Source organism: Anomaloglossus baeobatrachus, chromosome 11 (assembly GCF_048569485.1).
Source record: "Anomaloglossus baeobatrachus isolate aAnoBae1 chromosome 11, aAnoBae1.hap1, whole genome shotgun sequence".
In the NCBI taxonomy this organism is placed as follows: Eukaryota; Metazoa; Chordata; class Amphibia; order Anura; family Aromobatidae; genus Anomaloglossus; species Anomaloglossus baeobatrachus.
This window is the reverse complement of record NC_134363.1, coordinates 188,869,462-188,897,238: the sequence shown is the minus strand read 5'-3', so window position 1 is coordinate 188,897,238 and position 27,777 is coordinate 188,869,462. Positions and strand designations below refer to the sequence as shown.

At 46.4% G+C, this 27,777-nt stretch overlaps 1 protein-coding gene across 1 annotated transcript in view; it reads left to right on the top strand.

Moving 5' to 3' along the window:
- Positions 1 to 952: 952 nt before the first annotated feature.
- Positions 953 to 27,777, top strand: part of LOC142257145 (uncharacterized) — a 32,353-nt gene continuing 5,528 nt past the window's right edge. Inside the window, exons 1-15 of the mRNA XM_075329260.1 lie at positions 953 to 1,135; positions 3,500 to 3,606; positions 4,612 to 4,656; positions 5,350 to 5,503; positions 11,074 to 11,145; positions 12,298 to 12,386; positions 12,648 to 12,804; positions 12,884 to 12,961; positions 16,583 to 16,674; positions 16,833 to 16,938; positions 19,035 to 19,114; positions 19,380 to 19,448; positions 19,522 to 19,582; positions 19,940 to 19,956; positions 26,815 to 26,872. Of these exons, the coding sequence (XP_075185375.1) occupies positions 1,079 to 1,135; positions 3,500 to 3,606; positions 4,612 to 4,656; positions 5,350 to 5,503; positions 11,074 to 11,145; positions 12,298 to 12,386; positions 12,648 to 12,804; positions 12,884 to 12,961; positions 16,583 to 16,674; positions 16,833 to 16,938; positions 19,035 to 19,114; positions 19,380 to 19,448; positions 19,522 to 19,582; positions 19,940 to 19,956; positions 26,815 to 26,872 (1,242 nt within the window). The 5' untranslated portion in view covers positions 953 to 1,078. The remainder of the gene's footprint in view (positions 1,136 to 3,499; positions 3,607 to 4,611; positions 4,657 to 5,349; positions 5,504 to 11,073; positions 11,146 to 12,297; positions 12,387 to 12,647; positions 12,805 to 12,883; positions 12,962 to 16,582; positions 16,675 to 16,832; positions 16,939 to 19,034; positions 19,115 to 19,379; positions 19,449 to 19,521; positions 19,583 to 19,939; positions 19,957 to 26,814; positions 26,873 to 27,777) is intronic.

Below are 27,777 nucleotides of genomic sequence, written 5' to 3'. Positions count from 1 at the left end.
TGTTGTTGTGATTTCCCCCCTGGTTCTCGGCTGTGTTGTTGTGGATTTCCCCCCTGGTTCTCTGTGTGTTGTTGTGGATTCCCCCCCCTGGTTCTCTGTGTGTTGTTGTGGATTTCCCCCTGGTTCTCTGCTGTGTTGTTGTTGATTCCCCCCTGGTTCTCGGCTGTGTTGTTGTTGATTCCCCCCTGGTTCTCTGCTGTGTTGTTGTTGATTTCCCCCCCTGGTTCTCTGCTGTGTTGTTGTTGATTCCCCCCTGGTTCTCGGCTGTGTTGTTGTTGATTCCCCCCTGGTTCTCTGTGTGTTGTTGTTGATTCCCCCCTGGTTCTCGGCTGTGTTGTTGTTGATTCCCCCCTGGTTCTCGGCTGTGTTGTTGTTGATTCCCCCCTGGTTCTCTGTGTGTTGTTGTTGATTCCCCCCTGGTTCTCTGTGTGTTGTTGTGGATTTCCCCCTGGTTCTCTGCTGTGTTGTTGTTGATTCCCCCCTGGTTCTCGGCTGTGTTGTTGTTGATTCCCCCCTGGTTCTCTGCTGTGTTGTTGTTGATTTCCCCCCTGGTTCTCTGCTGTGTTGTTGTTGATTCCCCCCTGGTTCTCGGCTGTGTTGTTGTTGATTCCCCCCTGGTTCTCTGCTGTGTTGTTGTTGATTCCCCCCTGGTTCTCGGCTGTGTTGTTGTTGATTCCCCCCTGGTTCTCTGCTGTGTTGTTGTTGATTTCCCCCCTGGTTCTCTGCTGTGTTGTTGTTGATTCCCCCCTGGTTCTCGGCTGTGTTGTTGTTGATTCCCCCCTGGTTCTCTGCTGTGTTGTTGTTGATTCCCCCCTGGTTCTCGGCTGTGTTGTTGTGGATTCCCCCCCTGGTTCTCGGCTGTGTTCTCTGATCTGTTGGGTTTCGGTGGATTTTAGCGGCTCCCTCCCAGCCTGTCACCCTGTAGTGGAGGAGGGGCCGGGGCACAGGAGGATTGTGGGAGGTTGCAGCTCGCAGGAGGAGGGGGCGCAGATGAAGCAGCTGTGGAGTTTGCGGCGGGTCCGGTGCAGCGCTGGGATGTGATCTGCTGCTGTCGGAGCCTCCAGCCCCCCCGGACACTATGATCTGCATTCTGCTGGTGGCCGGACACGGCGCCCTGCTGGAGAGCCACATCAAGGTGTCTGCTTGTGTGTTCTGTGTGTGTCCTGTGCTCGGTGTCGCCCCCTGCTGGGCAGAGCTGTCTGCGGTCAGGTGATCACACTTCATGTATCGCGCATTTGCACTTATTGTAGCAAACTGTAAACTAAGATTAGGGAATTGGAAATGTAAAGTGTAATTAATGGATGATCGTGTGAGATCCGCTGTGTAGCTGCTGGGACTTGTGGTGTTAGGCTGCAGCCAAACTGTAGGAAATGCAGCAAATTCCTCCCTGAAAGCTTGTGTGCAAAAATTCTGTCACAGAAATTACCGATTTCAAATGTCTATTAATTATGTGGATTTCCCCGCAGTAATGAGTGGGGCCGAGGGGAGGGGGGCCGCCTTGGGGCCGAGGGGAGGGACGCCGCCTTGGGGCCGAGGGGAGGGACGCCGCCTTGGGGCCGAGGGGAGGGACGCCGCCTTGGGGCCGAGGGGAGGGACGCCGCCTTGGGGCCGAGGGGAGGGACGCCGCCTTGGGGCCGAGGGGAGGGACGCCGCCTTGGGGCCGAGGGGAGGGACGCCGCCTTGGGGCCGAGGGGAGGGACGCCGCCTTGGGGCCGAGGGGAGGGACGCCGCCTTGGGGCCGACGGGAGGGACGCCGCCTTGGGGCCGAGGGCAGGGACGCCGCCTTGGGGCCGAGGGCAGGGACGCCGCCTTGGGGCCGAGGGCAGGGACGCCGCCTTGGGGCCGAGGGCAGGGACGCCGCCTTGGGGCCGAGGGCAGGGACGCCGCCTTGGGGCCGAGGGCAGGGACGCCGCCTTGGGGCCGAGGGCAGGGACGCCGCCTTGGGGCTAATTTACTAAAGCAGGGCCCGTTAGACCAAACAGTCTTAGGCCCCCTTCACACGTCCGTGAAAATCACGCACGTTCTTCACGGACGTGTCAAAGGTGCGTATTGCCCTCCGTGCGCCGTTTTTATGGCACAACGTGTGTTATCCGTGATAACACGGAGAAGGGGAACTTTTTTCTCACCTGTCCCTGGTGTTGCTGTGCGTGGTGCTGATCTTCGGTCTCCGGTCCTGCAGACTCCCCACCGCTGCTTCCGGCAAACAGTGGAGTGAATATGCGATGAGCATAATGAGCGGCGGTCGGAAGAAAATGACAGCAGCGGCAGAGACAGCAGCGCTGGAGAAGGTGAGTAAAGATTTTTTTTTACAAACACGTGTGTTTTCTCCGGTGCGTGTCACACGTGCGGTTCGTGTGCGGTTCGTGTGACATCTGTGATGCCGGAGAAAAATGGACATGTCTACATGTGGAGCATACTGGCACATGTATGCTCCACACGTACACACGGTCCATAGCAAATCATGCACGTGTGTGCAGACCCATGGATTTTAATTTCTCTACGTGTGCCCGTGTCTCCGGCACGTGAGGAAAAGGACCAAACACGCACCGGAGACACGCACCGGAGACACGCACCGGAGACACGCACCGGAGACACGCACCGGAGACACGCACCGGAGACACGCACCGGAGACACGCACCGGAGACACGCACCGGAGACGCGTACCGGAGACACGCACCGGAGACGCGTACCGGAGACACGCACCGGAGACACGCACCGGAGACACGCACCGGAGACACGGACGTATGAAGGAGGCCTAAGGCTGAGTTCACATATTCAGTAATCATTCACTAGATCGGATCCTGCAGAAATGTGTTGGCAAAATAGTTCTGCAAACACAACTTTGTCCGTTACCTGATTACTACTGATCTTGCATTTGAAACGGATCCGTTACAAATGCAAGAAAAACGGGGGCTAAATAGTGATCAGGTAACGGATCCGTTCTCCATAGACTCCAATTCTAAAAAAATGGATCCTGAAAAACTCAATTATTTAAAATCGGACAAAATAGTTGTGTTTGCAGAACTATTTTGTGAATGGATCTCTGCAGGATCCGATCTAATGAAGGATTACTGGACAATGCCCTGAATGTATCCTGTCGCCTCTACGTTTCCACCATTAGATGACTTCCATCGGCCACACAATGTTGGCAGAGTTTCGGTGAGACATCGCTGTTTGGCTCCGGCATTGTCTCTGCCGATCTTCGGTGTCAGTGTTCACACAGGACGTTTTTGCTGCTTTTTTTTTTTCTTGCAGTAAAACTAGCAAAATCTCATCTTGTGGCAGGAAATAACCTGCGGTTTTGCTGCGGTTTTGGTGTGTTTTTCTGGCGTTTTTGCACTCTTTGATTTCTATGGGTGAAAAAAAAGCTACAAAAAATCAGCAACACCAGTGGTGCGGTTCCTGTGATGGAGAGGTATCTGGTGTAATCTGTACCTATAAGAGGACATGTAATCCAGGGAATATTGCACAAACTCTTCTGTTCTCTAATCCCGTCTAGAACGATCAGAGCGGATTGTACGGTTTTCTGGAGGACGTTCCCAAGGCTTTGCTGCCTGGAGTAGGAGGGAAGAAGATCCTGGACTTCTGGTGGAAAGCGGTGAACACGTGCGTTCTCTTCCCCATCGGTGTATAATGGTCAGGATTGTGCTGATCAGGTGGAACATGAAGTAGAGTTCACACGAGAGAAAGGAGAGCGGTGATCGTGGGAAGAGCCGGCTCCCCGCAGCACAGACACAGAAGGGGACCTGTCACCTGATTAATGCAGCTCGGACCGCAAGCTGCACCATCGCAACCAGAGAAATATTCCTAACAGACAGAAGATCCAGGTGGTGACCATAACCAGAGACCAGACTAGTCTGGTGCCGCCCGGCCGACATTCTTAGTCCTGCTACAAGTGACTGGCAGTGAGACACTTGTCGGTTAACTATAGAATGGCCGGGGCTTGGCCGGACAACTGAGGTCTCCAGTTATAGGCACCAGCCGGATCCTCTATACTATCAGGAAAATATATCTGGTTGTGATGGTGCAGTCCGGCTCAGATTCGTGCTGCTCGTGTTTTGGGAAGCCTGGACCAGGTGACAAATAAAAGAGATGGTTGTTATCTCCAGGTATGCGTAGTGGCCCGTCCGCCGCGGCACGCGTAGTGGCCTGTCCACCATGGTATGCGTAGTGGCCTGTCCACCATGGTATGCGTAGTGGCCTGTCCACCATGGTATGCGTAGTGGCCTGTCCACCATGGTATGCGTAGTGGCCTGTCCACCATGGTATGCGTAGTGGCCTGTCCACCATGGTATGTGTAGTGGCCTGTCCACCATGGTATGCGTAGTGGCCTGTCCGCCGCGGTATGCGTAGTGGCCTGTCCGCCGCGGTATGCGTAGTGGCCTGTCCGCCGCGGTATTCGTAGTGGCCTGTCCGCCGCAATATGCGTAGTGGCCTGTCCGCCGCGGTATGCGTAGTGGCCTGTCCGCCGCGGCACGCGTAGTGACCTGTCCGCTATGTGACGGAGGCAGAGTTGTCAATCACTTTTCTTTCTTTCATATGTAAATAACATGTATATTTTATATTCTCCGCTGTAACATTATATCTGTGATGGGTTGTGTCTTCTTCCAGGAGGCAGCTCTTCAGTGAAGTGTATCTGGTGACCAACGCTGACAAGTACGATCCCGCACTGTACAAACTGAAAAATGCATCTAACAACATTTCATCCTATAGACTTACATAAAGTCTAACCCCAGCTCTAAACCCACACAACAGGTCACATAGAAAATAGTCTACATTAAACAGAGGCGACACTGTACATACATTACTGATCCTGAGTTACCTCCTGCATTATACTCCAGAGCTGCACTCACTTATCTGCTGGTGCAGTCACTGTGTACATACATTACTGATCCTGAGTTACCTCCTGTATTATACCCCAGAGCTGCACTCACTATTCTGCTGGTGCAGTCACTGTGTACATACATTACTGATCCTGAGTTACCTCCTGTATTATACTCCAGAGCTTCACTCACTTATCTGCTGGTGCAGTCACTGTGTACATACATTACTGATCCTGAGTTACCTCCTGTATTATACCCCAGAGCTGCACTCACTATTCTGCTGCTGCAGTCACTGTGCACATACATTACTGATCCTGAGTTACCTCCTGTATTATACTCCAGAGCTGCACTCACTATTCTGCTGCTGTAGTCACTGTGTACATACATTACTGATCCTGAGTTATACTCCAGAGCTTCCCGCTTTACTTTGATTCCGCTGTTTGCATACATGACTTCCATATGTGACCTGTGTGATGTATCTGGGTGATTTCCTGTGTGTAACTCTCGGATACTCATTATCCATCAGATACAAACACTATGAGCGCTGGGCGACAGCCAACGACTTCCCAGTGGACAATATTATTAATGATGGGACGACCACCTATGACACCAGACTGGGAGCAGTTGCTGACTTGGAGCTTGCAATATCCAGCAAGAAACTGAATGATGATATTATGGTGGTAAGTGTCATCATCGTAGAGGGCCGAGTGTTTGCAATCGGTGCTGTAGAGGTTGGAGTTACATTTTATAAGCTTACATTAAAGATTTCAATAGTTGGCTACAGACAGGATCTTATCATGTATCTCTGTATACAGGGAGCTCCCCCTAGTGGTGGCTGCAGACAGGATATTATCATGTATCTCTGTATACAGGGAGCTCCCCCTAGTGGTGGCTGCAGACAGGATCTTATCATGTATCTCTGTATACAGGGAGCTCCCCCTAGTGGTGGCTGCAGACAGGATCTTATCATGTATCTCTGTATACAGGGAGCTCCCCCTAGTGGTGGCTGCAGACAGGATCTTATCATGTATCTCTGTATACAGGGAGCGCCCCCTAGTGGTGACTGCAGACAGGATGTTATCCTGTATCTCTGTATACAGGGAGCTCCCCCTAGTGGTGACTGCAGACAGGATCTTATCATGTATCTCTGTATACAGGGAGCTCCCCCTAGTGGTGACTGCAGACAGGATCTTATCATGTATCCCTGTATACAGGGAGCTCCCCCTAGTGGTGACTGCAGACAGGATCTTATCATGTATCTCTGTATACAGGGAGCTCCCCCTAGTGGTGGCTGCAGACAGGATCTAATCATGTATCTCTGTATACAGGGAGCTCCCCCTAGTGGTGGCTGCAGACAGGATATTATCATGTATCTCTGTATACAGGGAGCTCCCCCTAGTGGTGGCTGCAGTCAGGATCTTATCATGTATCTCTGTATACAGGGAGCTCCCCTAGTGGTGGCTGCAGACAGGATCTTATCATGTATCTCTGTATACAGGGAGCTCCCCCTAATGGTGACTGCAGACAGGATCTGATCATGTATCCCTGTATACAGGGAACTCCCCCTAGTGGTGGCTGCAGACAGGATCTTATCATGTATCCCTGTATACAGGGAACTCCCCCTAGTGGTGGCTGCAGACAGAATCTTATCATGTATCTATGTATACAGGGAGCTCCCCCTAGTGGTGACTGCAGAGAGGATCTTATCATGTATCTGTATACAGGGAGCTCCCCCTAGTGGTGGCTGCAGACAGGCTCTTATCATGTATCTCTGTATACAGGGAGCTCCCCCTAGTGGTGACTGCAGAGAGGATCTTATCATGTATCTCTGTATACAGGGAGCTCCCCCTAGTGGTGGCTGCAGACAGGATCTTATCATGTATCTCTGTATACAGGGAGCTCCCCCTAGTGGTGGCTGCAGACAGGATATTATCATGTATCTCTGTATACAGGGAGATCCCCCTAGTGGTGGCTGCAGACAGGATCTTATCATGTATCTCTGTATACAGGGAGCTCCCCCTAGTGGTGGCTGCAGACAGGATCTTATCATGTATCTCTGTATACAGGGAGCTCCCCCTAGTGGTGGCTGCAGACAGGATCTTATCATGTATCTCTGTATACAGGGAGCTCCCCCTAGTGGTGGCTGCAGACAGGATCTTATCATGTATCTCTGTATACAGGGAGCTCCCCCTAGTGGTGACTGCAGACAGGATCTTATCATGTATCTCTGTATACAGGGAGCTCCCCCTAGTGGTGACTGCAGACAGGATCTTATCATGTATCCTGTATACAGGGAGCTCCCCCTAGTGGTGACTGCAGACAGGATCTTATCATGTATCTCTGTATACAGGGAGCTCCCCCTAGTGGTGGCTGCAGACAGGATCTTATCATGTATCTCTGTATACAGGAAGCTCCCCCTAGTGGTGGCTGCAGACAGGATCTTATCATGTATTTCTGTATACAGGGAGCTCCCCCTAGTGGTGGCTGCAGACAGGATCTTATCATGTATCTCTGTATACAGGGAGCTCCCCCTAGTGGTGGCTGCAGACAGAATCTTCTGTATCTCTGTATACAGGGAGCTCCCCCTAGTGGTGGCTGCAGACAGGATCTTATCATGTATCTCTGTATACAGGGAGCTCCCCCTAGTGGTGGCTGCAGACAGGATATTATCATGTATCTCTGTATACAGGGAGCTCCCCCTAGTGGTGGCTGCAGACAGGATCTTATCATGTATCTCTGTATACAGGGAGCTCCCCCTAGTGGTGACTGCAGACAGGATCTTATCATGTATCTCTGTATACAGGGAGCTCCCCCTAGTGGTGACTGCAGACAGGATCTTATCATGTATCTCTGTATACAGGGAGCTCCCCCTAGTGGTGGCTACAGACAGAATCTTATCATGTATCTCTGTATACAGGGAGCTCCCCCTAGTGGTGGCTGCAGACAGGATCTTATCATGTATCTCTGTATACAGGGAGCTCCCCCTAGTGGTGGCTGCAGACAGGATCTTATCATGTATGTCTGTATACAGGGAGCTCCCCCTAGTGGTGGCTGCAGACAGGATCTTATCATGTATGTCTGTATACAGGGAGCTCCCCCTAGTGGTGGCTGCAGACAGGATCTTATCATGTATCTCTGTATACAGGGAACTCCCCCTAGTGGTGGCTGCAGACAGGATCTTATCATGTATCTCTGTATACAGGGAGCTCCCCCTAGTGGTGGCTGCAGACAGAATCTTCTGTATCTCTGTATACAGGGAGCTCCCCCTAGTGGTGGCTGCAGACAGGATCTTATCATGTATCTCTGTATACAGGGAGCTCCCCCTAGTGGTGGCTGCAGACAGGATATTATCATGTATCTCTGTATACAGGGAGCTCCCCCTAGTGGTGGCTGCAGACAGGATCTTATCATGTATCTCTGTATACAGGGAGCTCCCCCTAGTGGTGACTGCAGACAGGATCTTATCATGTATCTCTGTATACAGGGAGCTCCCCCTAGTGGTGACTGCAGACAGGATCTTATCATGTATCTCTGTATACAGGGAGCTCCCCCTAGTGGTGGCTACAGACAGAATCTTATCATGTATCTCTGTATACAGGGAGCTCCCCCTAGTGGTGGCTGCAGACAGGATCTTATCATGTATCTCTGTATACAGGGAGCTCCCCCTAGTGGTGGCTGCAGACAGGATCTTATCATGTATGTCTGTATACAGGGAGCTCCCCCTAGTGGTGGCTGCAGACAGGATCTTATCATGTATGTCTGTATACAGGGAGCTCCCCCTAGTGGTGGCTGCAGACAGGATCTTATCATGTATCTCTGTATACAGGGAACTCCCCCTAGTGGTGGCTGCAGACAGGATCTTATCATGTATCTCTGTATACAGGGAGCTCCCCCTAGTGGTGGCTGCAGACAGGATCTTATCATGTATGTCTGTGGTTGTGTAAGGAATTTCAGGCTAAATAGCAGAAAATTTGACCTGTGTAAATATAACGTATAATTAATCAACATTGACAAAAAATAAAGTTGGGATTTGCATTGGATAAATTCTGACCCATTTCAGACTAATAAGCCGTTTCTGTGTGGCTCCACACTGCCTCTAGTGGCCGAGGCTGTTTTTTCTCCTTATATTTCTTTGTTTCTTGGTGTAGTGACATGTTGGCTGTGTGTCTCTTGAGTGGACCCTTCCGCTGTGTTATTTTTCTATTGTGCATCGTGTATGTGATTGTCCCCGCGCTGTGCGATGCACACACAATGCCCCCCGATGTGGACGCAGCGTCTCCGGGCTGTGGATGCACGCACTATGCCCCCCGATGTGGACGCAGCGTCTCCGGGCTGTGCGATGCATACACAATGCCCCCCGATGTGGACGCAGCGTCTCCGGGCTGTGGATGCACGCACTATGCCCCCCGATGTGGACGCAGCGTCTCCGGGCTGTGGATGCACGCACTATGCCCCCCGATGTGGACGCAGCGTCTCCGGGCTGTGGATGCACGCACTATGCCCCCCGATGTGGACGCAGCGTCTCCGGGCTGTGCGATGCATACACAATGCCCCCGATGTGGACGCAGCGTCTCCGGGCTGTGGATGCACGCACTATGCCCCCCGATGTGGACGCAGCGTCTCCGGGCTGTGCGATGCATACACAATGCCCCCCGATGTGGACGAAGCGTCTCCGGGCTGTGGATGCACGCACTATGCCCCCCGATGTGGACGCAGCGTCTCCGGGCTGTGGATGCACGCACTATGCCCCCCGATGTGGACGCAGCGTCTCCGGGCTGTGGATGCATACACAATGCCCCCGATGTGGACGCAGCGTCTCCGGGCTGTGGATGCACGCACTATGCCCCCCGATTTGGACGCAGCGTCTCCGGGCTGTGGATGCACGCACTATGCCCCCCGATGTGGACGCAGCATCTCCGGGCTGTGCGATGCATACACAATGCCCCCCGATGTGGACGCAGCGTCTCCGGGCTGTGCGATGCACACACAATGCCCCCCGATGTGGACGCAGCGTCTCCGGGCTGTGGATGCACGCACTATGCCCCCCGATGTGGACGCAGCGTCTCCGGGCTGTGCGATGCACACACAATGCCCCCCGATGTGGACGCAGCGTCTCCGGGCTGTGCGATGCACACACAATGCCCCCCGATTTGGACGCAGCGTCTCCGGGCTGTGGATGCACGCACTATGCCCCCCGATGTGGACGCAGCATCTCCGGGCTGTGCGATGCATACACAATGCCCCCCGATGTGGACGCAGCGTCTCCGGGGTCTTGTGATTAGGATTCCTGCACCGTCCTGTGTAATGAGTGTCTCCTCCGGATGTAATGAGTGCTGGGAGCTGCTTTCCTACATTTATTTGGTTACCGTCTCTTTAATATTTGCAGTGTTTTGTTCTTTTTTGGAGAGATGGGGGACATCATGGCTGAACATGTGATTGTCCAATCAACGGCAGTTTAAGGATTAGGCGGTGTCAGCGGTGGCGTTGCGCTCCCTCCTGGCGTCTGCTCCACTCTAATCAGCCTCTTACAGCCTTTCTTCTGTCCTTCGTAATTCACGGTGATAACTCTCAGCGGTAGATGCCGCCGCACACACCGCAAGCGGCTCCAGAATCCAAATTTGTTATTCAAAACCTTGGCGCTGGCGACACCAGGGGAGCAGCTCGAGGTCTCAGATATCGTTATTGGCGTGGAGGGGGCGTCGTTATTGGCGTGGAGGGGGCATCGTTATTGGCGTGGAGGGGGCGTCGTTATTGGCGTGGAGGGGGCGTCGTTATTGGCGTGGAGGGGGCGTCGTTATTGGCGTGGAGGGGGCGTCGTTATTGGCGTGGAGGGGGCGTCGTTATTGGCGTGGAGGGGGCGTCGTTATTGGCGTGGAGGGGTCGTCTTTATTGGCGTGGAGGGGTCGTCGTTATTGGCGTGGAGGGGTCGTCGTTATTGGCGTGGAGGGGTCGTCTTTATTGGCGTGGAGGGGTCGTCGTTATTGGCGTAGAGGGGGTGTCGTTATTGGCGTGGAGGGGTCGTCTTTATTGGCGTGGAGGGGTCGTCGTTATTGGCGTAGAGGGGGTGTCGTTATTGGTGTGGAGGGGGTCGTCGTTATCGGTATGGAGGGGTCGTCATTATTGGCGTAGAGGGGGTGTCGTTATTGGTGTGGAGGGGGTCGTCGTTATCGGTATGGAGGGGACGTTATCGGCGTGGAGGGGTGTATCGGGCTGCCATTGTTCTGCTTTATTATCTCGCTTCTGCCCGTAGATCGCCGCTGACATGTTGTGTGCTGACCAGAACTTCAACATGGCCCAAGTGCTGAAATTTTTCCAGTTGAAGGTAAAGTCCGCGGCTCCGGTGCGGCTCCGGTGCGGCTCCGGTGCGGCTCCGGTGCGGCTGCCATTATTATATTGCTTTGTTTATTCTGGCAATATTCATAGGTAGAAGCTATTACTATAAGGCTATGTGCCCATGGGACAATGTATCCGCAGGTTTCCCGCAGCTGATCCCCGGAATCCGCAGTTATCCATTGCTGCGGGATCTCCGCTAAATATCTGCGGTAAAGCTGCAGACATTCGTGTGACTTTACCTGCGGACGTCCTGGCCTCTATCTCCATAGTGGAGGGCCGGGATTTCCGCAGGAATAATTGACATGCAGTTACGTGCGGCTGTGGGACATCCGCAGCATATTCCGCAGCCGCACATAACGCAGCGTGGACACAGCACTCCCCGTGTCCCTTTGGATAACATGGAGAGTGTCTAGAAAATCCAGATAAATCCGCAGGTTTTCTGCGGCAAAATTCGCGGGTGCATAGTCCTGGGGGCACATAGCCTTATGGTTATGGCAGTGCCCGGTCTGACTGCCGAAATCAGAGGGGTAAGTCAAGAGAATAAAGTTTCCAGGGTGAGGAGGGGGTAGCACTGCCACGTGCCACTGCTCAGGGTATGGTGGTACCACGTGCAACTGGGATTTACAGCTCTGAATGTTGGGGATACGGAGACAATAAAGATGTTAAAAGTGACGTTATAATACTGCCAAATATGAAAAGTAATACTATAGTAGTGCCACATGCAATAGCTTGGACTGAGCGGCATGCGACTGTCGTGGCTGTGCCACGTTTAACAGTTTGGGCTGTGCCACGTGTGATTGGGCAGAACCACGTTTGACTGGACTGTGCCGCGTGCGGCTGCAGGGGCTGTCTCACGTGCAGTTGATGGTGCTGTGCCACGTGTAACTGCTGGGGTTGTGCTGGTGCCACATGTGAGTGATGACAGATATGAGGGTGATGCTACAAGCGGTGTATGAGGTAATGATGAGGTAGCCATGGTGGGTATCATGTGAGCGGGCAGTCCTGTGTAGCTGAGGACGTGGCACTGATCGTTGTGACGTTGGCGTGGCCTCTTCCTGTGGCTGCAGCATATGCCGGCTTTTCTACATTATACGAGGTTTCCCCGTGTTTTTCACTTATCAGTGTCCTCCTCTTGTTTTAGGACGGTGAGCTGGCAATTTATTATGAGATGGAAGAAGGGGAGAGTCCGTCCTCCCGTGGAATAGTAGAAGTGTGTCCAGACAGCCACCGGTGAGACCCCCGCATATCCCCCCAGTCTGATATATGGGGTGTGATCCGCCATGTGACGCTCATTGGCGGGTGTTCACACGCACCATCCAGGCAGCCTCCACATCAACATATCCTCCCCCAATATTATCACCAGCCACAGCCCCCACTATTCTGTGTGGACTGACACTGGTGGGGCAGAGAATTGTCATTCAGGGTCTGTGGAAAGCTGAGTGACGACCTCCGGAGTGTGCTGAATGTTGACTGTCTACATTCTCTCTATAGAATTACACGTTTTTTGGAGAAGCCTCCAGAAGGTAAGACCACCTCGAGACTGGCCAGCGTGGTCTTCTACTGCCTCCGGAGACAGACGCTGCCGACGCTCGAGACCTTTCTCCAGCACTTCCCCAGGACAGAGGACCGCGTGCTGGGCAGATACATGGTAACAAGGTGTCCGTACTCGGGATTTCTGAATTCCAAAAATTGCTGATTAGTAACCGCAACTCTCCCTCCTGATGAAGGAATGGCTGATAAACTCTGCCGCCGTCCCGGTGTACGGCATGAAACTCCCCACCGGCTTCCAGCTCATTGGACAAGTGGTGAGTGTCTGCAGTGTGAAGGCGCTGCAGCCAATCCGCAACCAGATATATAGTGATGTGGAGCACACTTGTATAACCTGGGTGTCTCCTGTATATTATTATATATGTACAGCCGGTATAACCTGGACATCTCCTGTATATAATTATATATGTACAGCCGGTATAACCTGGGCATCTCCTGTATTTAATTATATATGTACAGCCGGTATAACCCGGGCATCTCCTGTATATAATTATATATGTACAGCCGGTATAACCCGGGCATCTCCTATATATAATTATATATGTACAGCCGGTATAACCTGGACATCTCCTGTATATAATTATATATGTACAGCCGGTATAACCTGGGCATCTCCTTTATATAATTATATATGTACAGCCGGTATAACCTGGGCATCTCCTGTATATAATTATATATGTACAGCTGGTATAACCTGGTCATCTCCTGTATATAATTATATATGTACAGCCGGTATAACCTGGGCATCTCCTGTATATAATTATATATGTGCAGCCGGTATAACCTGGGCATCTCCTGTATATAATTCTATATGTACAGCCGGTATAACCTGGGCATCTCCTGTATATAATTATATATGTACAGCCGGTATAACCTGGGCATCTCCTGTATATAATTATATATGTACAGCCGGTATAACCTGGGCATCTCCTGTATATAATTATATATGTACAGCCGGTATAACCCGGGCATCTCCTGTATATAATTATATATGTACAGCCGGTATAACCTGGACATCTCCTGTATATAATTATATATGTACAGCCGGTATAACCCGGGCATCTCATATATATAATTATATATGTACAGCCGGTATAACCTGGGCATCTCCTGTATATAATTATATATGTACAGTCGGTATAACCTGGGCATCTCCTGTATATAATTATATATGTACAGCCGGTATAACCTGGGCGTCTCTGTATATAATTATATATGTACAGCCGGTATAACCTGAACATCTCCTGTATATAATTATATATGTACAGCCGGTATAACCCGGGCATCTCCTATATATAATTATATATGTACAGCCGGTATAACCCGGGCATCTCCTATATATAATTATATATGTACAGCCGGTATAACCTGGGCATCTCCTGTATATAATTATATATGTACAGCCGGTATAACCTGGGCATCTCCTGTATATAATTATATATGTACAGCCGGTATAACCTGGGCATCTCCTGTATATAATTATATATGTACAGCTGGTATAACCCGGGCATCTCCTGTATATAATTATATATGTACAGCCGGTATAACCTGGGCATCTCCTGTATATAATTATATATGTACAGCCGGTATAACCTGGGCATCTCCTGTATATAATTCTATATGTACAGCTGGTATAACCTGGGCATCTCCTGTATATAATTATATATGTACAGCCGGTATAACCCGGGCATCTCCTGTATATAATTATATATGTACAGCCGGTATAACCCGGGCATCTCCTGTATATAATTATATATGTACAGCCGGTATAACCTGGGCATCTCCTGTATATAATTATATATGTACAGCCGGTATAACCTGGGCATCTCCTGTATATAATTATATATGTACAGCCGGTATAACCTGGGCATCTCCTGTATATAATTATATATGTACAGCCGGTATAACCTGGGCATCTCCTGTATATAATTATATATGTACAGCCGGTATAACCCGGGCATCTCCTGTATATAATTATATATGTACAGCCGGTATAACTTGGGCATCTCCTGTATATAATTATATATGTACAGCCGGTATAACCTGGGCATCTCCTGTATATAATTATATATGTACAGCCGGTATAACCCGGGCATCTCCTGTATATAATTATATATGTACAGCCGGTATAACCCGGGCATCTCCTGTATATAATTATATATGTACAGCCGGTATAACCCGGGCATCTCCTGTATATAATTATATATGTACAGCCGGTATAACCTGGGCATCTCCTGCATATAATTATATATGTACAGCTGGTATAACCTGGGCATCTCCTGTATATAATTATATATGTACAGCCGGTATAACCTGGGCATCTCCTGTATATAATTATATATGTACAGCCGGTATAACCTGGGCATCTCCTGTATATAATTATATATGTACAGCCGGTATAACCTGGGCATCTCCTGTATATAATTATATATGTACAGCCGGTATAACCTGGGCATCTCCTGTATATAATTATATATGTACAGCCGGTATAACCTGGGCATCTCCTGTATATAATTATATATGTACAGCCGGTATAACCTGGGCATCTCCTGTATATAATTATATATGTACAGCCGGTATAACCTGGGCATCTCCTGTATATAATTATATATGTACAGCCGGTATAACCTGGGCATCTCCTGTATATAATTATATATGTACAGCCGGTATAACCTGGGCGTCTCTGTATATAATTATATATGTACAGCCGGTATAACCCGGGCATCTCCTGTATATAATTATATATGTACAGCCGGTATAACCTGGGCATCTCCTGCATATAATTATATATGTACAGCTGGTATAACCTGGGCATCTCCTGTATATAATTATATATGTACAGCCGGTATAACCTGGGCATCTCCTGTATATAATTATATATGTACAGCCGGTATAACCTGGGCATCTCCTGTATATAATTATATATGTACAGCCGGTATAACCTGGGCATCTCCTGTATATAATTATATATGTACAGCCGGTATAACCTGGGCATCTCCTGTATATAATTATATATGTACAGCCGGTATAACCTGGGCATCTCCTGTATATAATTATATATGTACAGCCGGTATAACCTGGGCATCTCCTGTATATAATTATATATGTACAGCCGGTATAACCTGGGCATCTCCTGTATATAATTATATATGTACAGCCGGTATAACCTGGGCATCTCCTATATATAATTATATATGTACAGCCGGTATAACCTGGGCGTCTCTGTATATAATTATATATGTACAGCCGGTATAACCTGGACATCTCCTGTATATAATTATATATGTACAGCCGGTATAACCTGGGCGTCTCTGTATATAATTATATATGTACAGCCGGTATAACCTGGGCATCTCCTGTATATAATTATATATGTACAGCCGGTATAACCTGGGTATCTCCTGTATATAATTATATATGTACAGCTGGTATAACCTGGGCATCTCCTGTATATAATTATATATGTACAGCCGGTATAACCCGGGCATCTCCTGTGTATAATGATATAGATATATATACTGCCGGTATAACCCGGGCATCTCCTGTGTATAATGATATAGATATATATACTGCTGGTATAACCCGGGCATCTCCTGTGTATAATGATATAGATATATATACTGCCGGTATAACCCGGGCATCTCCTGTGTATAATGATATAGATATATATACTGCTGGTATAACCCGGGCATCTCCTGTGTATAATGATATAGATATATATACTGCTGGTATAACCCGGGCATCTCCTGTGTATAATGATATAGATATATATACTGCCGGTATAACCCGGGCATCTCCTGTGTATAATGATATAGATATATATACTGCTGGTATAAGTGCCGCGTTTTTCTTGTATGTTGATGTTCCGCTTGTTATAGGGATTGCCGGATTACACAAAGTGGTTGGCGCACTACTCTGCGGTAAAGAGTCAGCCGCGGGTGAAGGCGATCACCTGTAGATCGTACGCCAGGTAGGGGACCCGCGATTATCGGGGATCAGCCGCGGCCGCTCATGTGACTGTTATCTGCCGCGATACAAACCACATTGATCAAAAAATGTGAAATTTCCAAATTGTAATGTTTCTTTAACCCATTGTGAGCTGCTCCTTTTTTCGCCTCCGCTCTCTAGAATCGGGATTATTGGGAACCCATCGGATGGATATTATGGGAAGACCATTTCCATGACGATTTCTAACTTTTGGGCTGAGGTGACGATCTCTGAGAGTAAGAAGCTGGTGAGGCTCGGGGGGCGTCCATCATCCCGGTGATTATAGGTTTTTCAGTGGGAATAACTTTGCCTTTAATCCCTCTTTCCATGAGATAAGTGTGTCAGGAGCCGGCAGCCGTCTTGTGCTCCTCGGTCGCCGCTCATCCCCATCATTCCCATTATACGGAGGGTTTTAGTCTAATAAGCATCGGCTAAGTGCAAAATATGCAAATCTGCCCTTTATCAAAGCCCCTGAGAGCGACCTCCGGGGAGGGGGACGAGGATTGACATTGCCGCATTGTATCAGGGAGGCAGAGCTGGGACTTGTAGTCGTCCTCATTTTCCGATTGCTTTCAGCCCGGTTCAAAGCTTACGGCTTAAAGCGTCTGAAAGTGTAATGAGCGGGAATGGCTCTTACATGATGACAGAATTGTAATTAGCTTTAATGGCCTCTTCTCCCGCTCCACGCGCCGCACTTTACTTCTCCCTGAGCCGCATCGATCACACGATTTATTGTCTTTTGAAATACGTAAAACTCTTGTTGGAGGCGGCAGGTTTTATCTCCATCTCCTGCTGGAGCCGCACACCGCTTCACTTATTATTCTGTAGTTTTCACAATATTTGGTGCTCTTCTTCTTCTTCTTCTTCTTTTTTTTTTTTTTCTTTTTCTTCCCCCTATTGGTCTTTTTTCACTCACAACAGCTCCTGTGCTTATTATTCCTCCATACACCGGCTGAGAGCTTCTAAGCATAATCACTTCCTGAAATACTCTGTGCTGCTGCGACCTGCTCCTTCTTTTATGTATCCCTGTGACCATGTTCCCTCTGTCACCTCCTCTCCTGAAATCCTCTGTGCTGCTGGGTGAGCTGGCCCCCTCACATTCAGTGCTGGGTGAGCTGGCCCCCTCGCATTCAGTGCCGGGTGAGCTGGCCCCCTCGCATTCAGTGCCGGGTGAGCTGGCCCCCTCACATTCAGTGCCGGGTGAGCTGGCCCCCTCACATTCAGTGCCGGGTGAGCTGGCCCCCTCGCATTCAGTGCCGGGTGAGCTGGCCCCCTCGCATTCAGTGCCGGGTGAGCTGGCCCCCTCGCATTCAGTGCCGGGTGAGCTGGCCCCCTCGCATTCAGTGCCGGGTGAGGCGGCCCCCTCGCACTCAGTGCCGGCTGAGGCGGCCCCCTCGCACTCAGTGCCGGCTGAGGCGGCCCCCTCGCACTCAGTGCCGGCTGAGGCGGCCCCCTCGCACTCAGTGCCGGCTGAGGCGGCCCCCTCGCACTCAGTGCCGGCTGAGGCGGCCCCCTCGCACTCAGTGCCGGCTGAGGCGGCCCCCTCGCACTCAGTGCCGGCTGAGGCGGCCCCCTCGCACTCAGTGCCGGCTGAGGCGGCCCCCTCGCACTCAGTGCCGGCTGAGGCGGCCCCCTCGCACTCAGTGCCGGCTGAGGCGGCCCCCTCGCACTCAGTGCCGGCTGAGGCGGCCCCCCTCGCACTCAGTGCCGGCTGAGGCGGCCCCCTCGCACTCAGTGCCGGCTGAGGCGGCCCCCTCGCACTCAGTGCCGGCTGAGGCGGCCCCCTCGCACTCAGTGCCGGCTGAGGCGGCCCCCTCGCACTCAGTGCCGGCTGAGGCGGCCCCCTCGCACTCAGTGCCGGCTGAGGCGGCCCCCTCGCACTCAGTGCCGGCTGAGGCGGCCCCCTCGCACTCAGTGCCGGCTGAGGCGGCCCCCTCGCACTCAGTGCCGGCTGAGGCGGCCCCCTCGCACTCAGTGCCGGCTGAGGCGGCCCCCTCGCACTCAGTGCCGGCTGAGGCGGCCCCCTCGCACTCAGTGCCGGCTGAGGCGGCCCCCTCGCACTCAGTGCCGGCTGAGGCGGCCCCCTCGCACTCAGTGCCGGCTGAGGCGGCCCCCTCGCATTCTGAGCTGCTGGGTGAGCTGCCCCCCTCGCACTCAGTGCCGGCTGAGGCGGCCCCCCTCGCACTCAGTGCCGGCTGAGGCGGCCCCCCTCGCACTCAGTGCCGGCTGAGGCGGCCCCCCTCGCACTCAGTGCCGGCTGAGGCGGCCCCCTCACAGTCAGTTCCATCCTCTGTGTGTCGCTGCTGCCGAGTAATTTTGGTGTTTTGTGCTTTGTCCCATCAGGTTCTGGTCCCTCATCCCTTGAATGACCCAACAGAGTTCGGGAGTTTGCTGGATCTCCATTATATCAGCAGAAAAGAGGGGTGAGTGGGTGACTGTGAGGCAATATGTGCAGGACCTATTAACCCTTACCTGTACGAAATCACCTTGCTGCAGACGGATCAGAAGTACAGAGCGCGAGGTGATCAGTCCGGCGCACTGCAGCGCCGCCCTCCATAGATCCGCTATAAAGTCATTATATATATGATCTATATTGAGCCGTATTCACCTGAAGCGCTAATATTTATTGGTGTCAGTAACTTCACGCTGACATTTTGTATCTTTTTTGCCCCTTTCTTGTCCTGACAGATACCTGGGAGGACTGAGACTGCTACAAGCCACCTGCAAGAAGTTCTATCAGTACTGCTCCGAGAAGGGGTGAGGGGCTTTACCTCGGAGCCAGCGGCCGCGGAGGAGGAGAAGGGGTTAATCTCTGCTAATCTCTTTACAGAATCGCTCTGTCGAAGCAGAACTTTATCCTGAAGTACAACGTGAACATCCCGCGCCAAGTGGCAAGTGCAATAATGAGCAACAAACCCTTATATGACAGGTGTCAGGGATCGCAACGCTGCAGCCAATCCCTCCCTCCGTCAGGGTATCAGCCGGCACAAACGTCTCCAATGATCAGGAGCAGTGGCTGACTGCGGAGAGGCGGTCAGTGAGGACTAGCTGCAGACAAACACTGCGCGCACTGAGGGCAGCGCCTCCGACCATGTTTATATTCCGGCCTCCCCTCCCTGCGACGTTAAGTGTCCCCTGATCTAAACGGAAATACTAGAAAAGCAAGAGAGAAGTATACAACCGTAATAATGTATAAACCCGCAGAAAGGAGAGTGAAAAGCTGTAACTTCATTTCTGTTGTTTTGCAGGGACTTGCCGGAAGTAGGTAACTACTATTATTATCTATAATGCCTCATGTGTTATATATGTATATGTATATAAGTGTACATAGGGGCAGTATTATAGTAGTTATATTCTTGTACATAGGGGGCAGTATTATAGCAGTCATATTCTTGTACATAGAGAGCAGTATTATAGTAGTTATATTCTTGTACATAGGGGGCAGTATTGTAGCAGTTATATTCTTGTATATAGGGGCAGTATTATAGTAGTTTATATTCCTGTACATAGAGGGCAGTATTATAGTAGTTATATTCTTGTATATAGGGGCAGTATTATAGCAGTTATATTCCTGTACATAGGGGGCAGTATTATAGTAGTTATATTCTTGTATATAGGGGCAGTATTATAGCAGTTATATTCTTGTATATAGGAGGCAGTATTATAGTAGTTATATTCTTGTACATAGGGGCAGTATTATAGTAGTTATATTCCTGTACATAGGGGGCAGTATTATAGTAGTTATATTCTTGTATATAGGGGCAGTATTATAGCAGTTATATTCCTGTACATAGGGGGCAGTATTATAGCAGTTATATTCCTGTACATAGGGGGCAGTATTATAGTAGTTATATTCTTGTATATAGGGGCAGTATTATAGTAGTTATATTCTTGTACATAGGGGCAGTATTATAGTAGTTATATTCCTGTACATAGGGGGCAGTATTATAGTAGTTATATTCTTGTATATAGGGGGCAGTATTATAGCAGTTATATTCTTGTATATAGGGGCAGTATTATAGCAGTTATATTCTTGTATATAGGGGGCAGTATTATAGCAGTTATATTCTTGTATATAGGGGCAGTATTATAGTAGTTATATTCTTGTACATAGGGGTGGTATTATAGTAGTTATATTCTTGTATATAGGGGCAGTATTATAGTAGTTATATTCTTGTACATAGGGGTGGTATTATAGTAGTTATATTCTTGTACATAGGGAGCAGTATTATAGTAGTTATATTCTTGTACATAGGGGGCAGTATTATAGCAGTTATATTCTTGTACATAGGGGCAGTATTATAGTAGTTATATTCTTTTACATAGGGGCAGTATTATAGTAGTTATATTCTTGTACATAGGGGCAGTATTATAGTAGTTATATTCTTGTACATAGGGGCAGTATTATAGTAGTTATATTCTTGTACATAGGGGGCAGTATTATAGCAGTTATATTCTTGTACATAGGGGCAGTATTATAGTAGTTATATTCTTTTACATAGGGGCAGTATTATAGTAGTTATATTCTTGTACATAGGGGCAGTATTATAGTAGTTATATTCTTGTACATAGAGAGCAATATTATAGTAGTTATATTCTTGTACATAGGGGGTAGTATTGTAGCAGTTATATTCTTGTACATAGGGGCAGTATTATAGTAGTTATATTCTTTTACATAGGGGCAGTATTATAGTAGTTATATTCTTGTACATAGGGGCAGTATTATAGTAGTTATATTCTTGTACATAGAGAGCAGTATTATAGTAGTTATATTCTTGTACATAGGGGGTAGTATTGTAGCAGTTAAATTCTTGTATATAGGGGCAGTATTATAGTAGTTTATATTCCTGTACATAGGGGCAGTATTATAGTACCGTGGTTATATTCTTGTACATAGGGAGCAGTATTATAGCAGTTATATTCTTGTATATAGGGGCAGTATTATAGCAGTTATATTCTTGTATATAGGGGACAGTATTATAGCAGTTATATTCTTGCATATAGGGGGCAGTATTATAGCAGTTATATTCTTGTATATAGGGGCAGTATTATAGTAGTTATATTCTTGTACATAGGAGCAGTATTATAGTAGTTATATTCTTGTATATAGGAGCAGTATTATAATAGTTATATTCTTGTACATAGGGGCAGTATTATAGTAATTATATACTTGTACATAGGGGCAGTATTATAGTAGTTATATTCTTGTACATGGGAGCAGTATTATAGTAGTTATATTCTTGTACATAGGGGCAGTATTATAGTAGTTATATTCTTGTACATATGGGGCAGTATTATAGTAGTTATATTCTTGTACATAGGGGCAGTATTATAGCAGTTATATTCTTGTACATAGGAGCAGTATTATAGTAGTTATATTCTTGTACATAGGAGCAGTATTATAGTAGTTATATTCTTGTACATAGGGGCAGTATTATAGTAGTTATATTCTTGTACATAGGGGCAGTATTATAGCAGTTATATTCCTGTACATAGGGGGCAGTATTATAGTAGTTATATTCTTGTATATAGGGGCAGTATTATAGTAGTTATATTCTTGTACATAGGGGCAGTATTATAGTAGTTATATTCCTGTACATAGGGGGCAGTATTATAGTAGTTATATTCTTGTATATAGGGGGCAGTATTATAGCAGTTATATTCTTGTACATAGGAGCAGTATTATAGTAGTTATATTCTTGTATATAGGAGCAGTATTATAATAGTTATATTCTTGTACATAGGGGCAGTATTATAGTAATTATATACTTGTACATAGGGGCAGTATTATAGTAGTTATATTCTTGTACATGGGAGCAGTATTATAGTAGTTATATTCTTGTACATAGGGGCAGTATTATAGTAGTTATATTCTTGTACATATGGGGCAGTATTATAGTAGTTATATTCTTGTACATAGGGGCAGTATTATAGCAGTTATATTCTTGTACATAGGAGCAGTATTATAGTAGTTATATTCTTGTACATAGGAGCAGTATTATAGTAGTTATATTCTTGTACATAGGGGCAGTATTATAGTAGTTATATTCTTGTACATAGGGGCAGTATTATAGCAGTTATATTCCTGTACATAGGGGGCAGTATTATAGTAGTTATATTCTTGTATATAGGGGCAGTATTATAGTAGTTATATTCTTGTACATAGGGGCAGTATTATAGTAGTTATATTCCTGTACATAGGGGGCAGTATTATAGTAGTTATATCCTTGTATATAGGGGGCAGTATTATAGCAGTTATATTCTTGTATATAGGGGCAGTATTATAGCAGTTATATTCTTGTATATAGGGGGCAGTATTATAGCAGTTATATTCTTGTATATAGGGGCAGTATTATAGTAGTTATATTCTTGTACATAGGGGTGGTATTATAGTAGTTATATTCTTGTATATAGGGGCAGTATTATAGTAGTTATATTCTTGTACATAGGGGTGGTATTATAGTAGTTATATTCTTGTACATAGGGGTGGTATTATAGTAGTTATATTCTTGTACATAGGGAGCAGTATTATAGTAGTTATATTCTTGTACATAGGGGGCAGTATTATAGCAGTTATATTCTTGTACATAGGGGCAGTATTATAGTAGTTATATTCTTTTACATAGGGGCAGTATTATAGTAGTTATATTCTTGTACATAGGGGCAGTATTATAGTAGTTATATTCTTGTACATAGGGGCAGTATTATAGTAGTTATATTCTTGTACATAGGGGGCAGTATTATAGCAGTTATATTCTTGTACATAGGGGCAGTATTATAGTAGTTATATTCTTTTACATAGGGGCAGTATTATAGTAGTTATATTCTTGTACATAGGGGCAGTATTATAGTAGTTATATTCTTGTACATAGAGAGCAATATTATAGTAGTTATATTCTTGTACATAGGGGGTAGTATTGTAGCAGTTATATTCTTGTACATAGGGGCAGTATTATAGTAGTTATATTCTTTTACATAGGGGCAGTATTATAGTAGTTATATTCTTGTACATAGGGGCAGTATTATAGTAGTTATATTCTTGTACATAGAGAGCAGTATTATAGTAGTTATATTCTTGTACATAGGGGGTAGTATTGTAGCAGTTAAATTCTTGTATATAGGGGCAGTATTATAGTAGTTTATATTCCTGTACATAGGGGCAGTATTATAGTACCGTGGTTATATTCTTGTACATAGGGAGCAGTATTATAGCAGTTATATTCTTGTATATAGGGGCAGTATTATAGCAGTTATATTCTTGTATATAGGGGGCAGTATTATAGCAGTTATATTCTTGCATATAGGGGGCAGTATTATAGCAGTTATATTCTTGTATATAGGGGCAGTATTATAGTAGTTATATTCTTGTACATAGGAGCAGTATTATAGTAGTTATATTCTTGTATATAGGAGCAGTATTATAATAGTTATATTCTTGTACATAGGGGCAGTATTATAGTAATTATATACTTGTACATAGGGGCAGTATTATAGTAGTTATATTCTTGTACATGGGAGCAGTATTATAGTAGTTATATTCTTGTACATAGGGGCAGTATTATAGTAGTTATATTCTTGTACATATGGGGCAGTATTATAGTAGTTATATTCTTGTACATAGGGGCAGTATTATAGCAGTTATATTCTTGTACATAGGAGCAGTATTATAGTAGTTATATTCTTGTACATAGGAGCAGTATTATAGTAGTTATATTCTTGTACATAGGGGCAGTATTATAGTAGTTATATTCTTGTACATAGGGGCAGTATTATAGTAGTTATATTCTTGTATATAGGGGCAGTATTATAATAGTTATATTCTTGTATATAGGGGCAGTATTATAATAGTTATATTCTTGTATATAGGGGCAGTATTATAGTAGTTATATTCTTGTATATAGGGGCCGTATTATAGTAGTTATATTCTTGTATATAGGGGCAGTATTATAGTAGTTATATTCTTGTACATAGGGGCAGTATTATAGTAGTTATATTCTTGTACATAGGAGCAGTATTATAATAGTTATATTCTTGTATATAGGGGCAGTATTATAGCAGTTATATTCTTGTACATAGGAGCAGTATTATAGTAGTTATATTCTTGTATATAGGGGCAGTATTATAGTAGTTATATTCTTGTACATAGGGGCAGTATTATAGCAGTTATATTCTTGTACATAGGGGCAGTATTATAGTAGTTATATTCTTGTATATAGGGGCAGTATTATAGTAGTTATATTCTTGTATATAGGGGCAGTATTATAGTAGTTATATTCTTGTACATAGGGGGGAAGTATTATAGTAGTTATATTCTTGTACATAGGGGGCAGTATTATAGTAGTTATATTCTTGTACATAGGGGCAGTATTATAGTAGTTATATTCTTGTATATAGGGGCAGTATTATAGTAGTTATATTCTTGTACATAGGGGGGGAAGTATTATAGTAGTTATATTCTTGTACATAGGGGGCAGTATTATAGTAGTTATATTCTTGTACATAGGGGCAGTATTATAGCAGTTATATTCTTGTACATAGGGGCAGTATTATAGTAGTTATATTCTTGTACATAGGGGGCAGTATTATAGTAGTTATATTCTTGTACATAGGGGGCAGTATTATAGTAGTTATATTCTTATACATAGGGGCAGTATTATAGTAGTTATATTCTTGTACATAGGGGCAGTATTATAGTAGTTATATTCTTGTACATAGGGGCAGTATTATAGCAGTTATATTCTTGTACATAGGGGCAGTATTATAGTAGTTATATTCTTGTACATAGGAGCAGTATTATAGCAGTTATATTCTTGTACATAGGGGCAGTATTATAGTAGTTATATTCTTGTACATAGGGGCAGTATTATAGTAGTTATATTCTTGTACATAGGAGCAGTATTATAGTAGTTATATTCTTGTACATAGGGGGCAGTATTATAGCAGTTATATTCTTGTACATAGGAGCAGTATTATAGTAGTTATATTCTTGTACATAGGGGCAGTATTATAGTAGTTATATTCTTGTACATAGGAGCAGTATTATAGTAGTTATATTCTTGTACATAGAGGCAGTATTATAGTAGTTATATTCTTGTACATAGGAGCAGTATTATAGCAGTTATATTCTTGTACATGGGGGCAGTATTATAGTAGTTATATTCTTGTACATAGAGGCAGTATTATAGTAGTTATATTCTTGTACATAGGAGCAGTATTATAGTAGTTATATTCTTGTACATAGGGGGCAGTATTATAGCAGTTATATTCTTGTACATAGGAGCAGTATTATAGTAGTTATATTCTTGTACATAGGGGCAGTATTATAGTAGTTATATTCTTGTACATAGGAGCAGTATTATAGTAGTTATATTCTTGTACATAGAGGCAGTATTATAGTAGTTATATTCTTGTACATGGGGGCAGTATTATAGCAGTTATATTCTTGTACATGGGGGCAGTATTATAGCAGTTATATTCTGGCTCCTGGGTAATTGCTGGGATTTGTGGTGCTTCGTGCTCTTTTCTCTGTATTATGTTTTGCTTTTCTGTAATTTCTCGCTTTCTTCTCTCGGAGACGTTTCTGTATTTCTCGCTCATTTTCCGGCCGTTCTCATTTATTGTTACTTTCCTATTTTCATGTAAAATAATCTGATTTCATTTTTCTTCTTCACAATTTGACAAACTTTTCCCCATTTTGTGTGTAAATGAAGCGGTGGCGGCCGGTCGCCGCTCGTCTCTGCGGCACATTATGAGCAGTTTATGGTGACTGCAGATGGAGGATTGTAAATTGGTGTTTATCATACAATGCGTCGTCCTCCTGCAGAAATGTGCTGCGCCGCGGCTGCGGTTCTGCCTCTCCGGCCCCGTCTCTGTGTGTTCAGAGCCGCACGGAGTAATTTACCGGCACTTCTACAAATGGCAGCAACACATTCATGAGCGCTCCCACTGTCAAAGGGTATTTAATTTTAATAGTGCGCAGATTGGATCATTTCCGGGGATGGATGGAAGCAGTTACTTAAAATGCGGCAGCGGCAGCAGCTTCCATCTCCTGCAAATGACACCTGTTACCTGTATTCAGATACCAAGCAATTATCTGCCCAACGCTTCTGCTTTATTCCTCCAGCGCCATCGTGTCCGCAACGCTGAGATGTCTCATGAAATTCTTCAATCTGACAGACGATGTAAGCGACATGTATCACAACAGGATTAGATACGCACTGCTGCAAACAGTATCACACATGATGGGATTAGATACACGGCTCAGCAGACAGTATCACACAGGAGAGAATTAGATACACAGCTCAGCAAACAGTATCACACAGGATAGGATTAGATACACAGCTCAGCAGACAGTATCACACAGGATAGGATTAGATACACAGCTCAGCAGACAGTATCACACAGGATAGGATTAGATACACAGCTCAGCAGACAGTATCACACAGGATAGGATTAGATACACAGCTCAGCAGACAGTATCACACAGGAGAGGATTAGATACAGCTCAGCAGACAGTATCACACAGGAGAGGATTAGATACAGCTCAGCAGTTGGTATCACACAGGATAGGATTAGATACATAGCTCAGCAGACAGTATCACACAGAATAGGATTAGATACATGGCTCAGCACAGTATCACACAGGATGGGATTAGATACACAGCTCAGCAGACAGTATCACACAGAATAGGATTAGATTCATGGCTCAGCACAGTATCACACAGGATAGGATTAGATACACTGCTCAGCAAACAGTATCACACAGGATAGGATTAGATACACGGCTCAGCAGACAGTATCACACAGGATAGGATTAGGTACACGGCTCAGCAGACAGTATCACACAGGAGAGGATTAGATACACGGCTCAGCAGACAGTATCACACAGGAGAGGATTAGATGCTCAGCACAGTATCACACAGGATGGGATTAGATACACTGCTCAGCAGACAGTATCACACAGGATAGGATTAGATACACAGCTCAGCACAGTATCACACAGGATAGGATTAGGTACACGGCTCAGCACAGTATCACACAGGATAGGATTAGGTACACGGCTCAGCACAGTATCACACAGGATAGG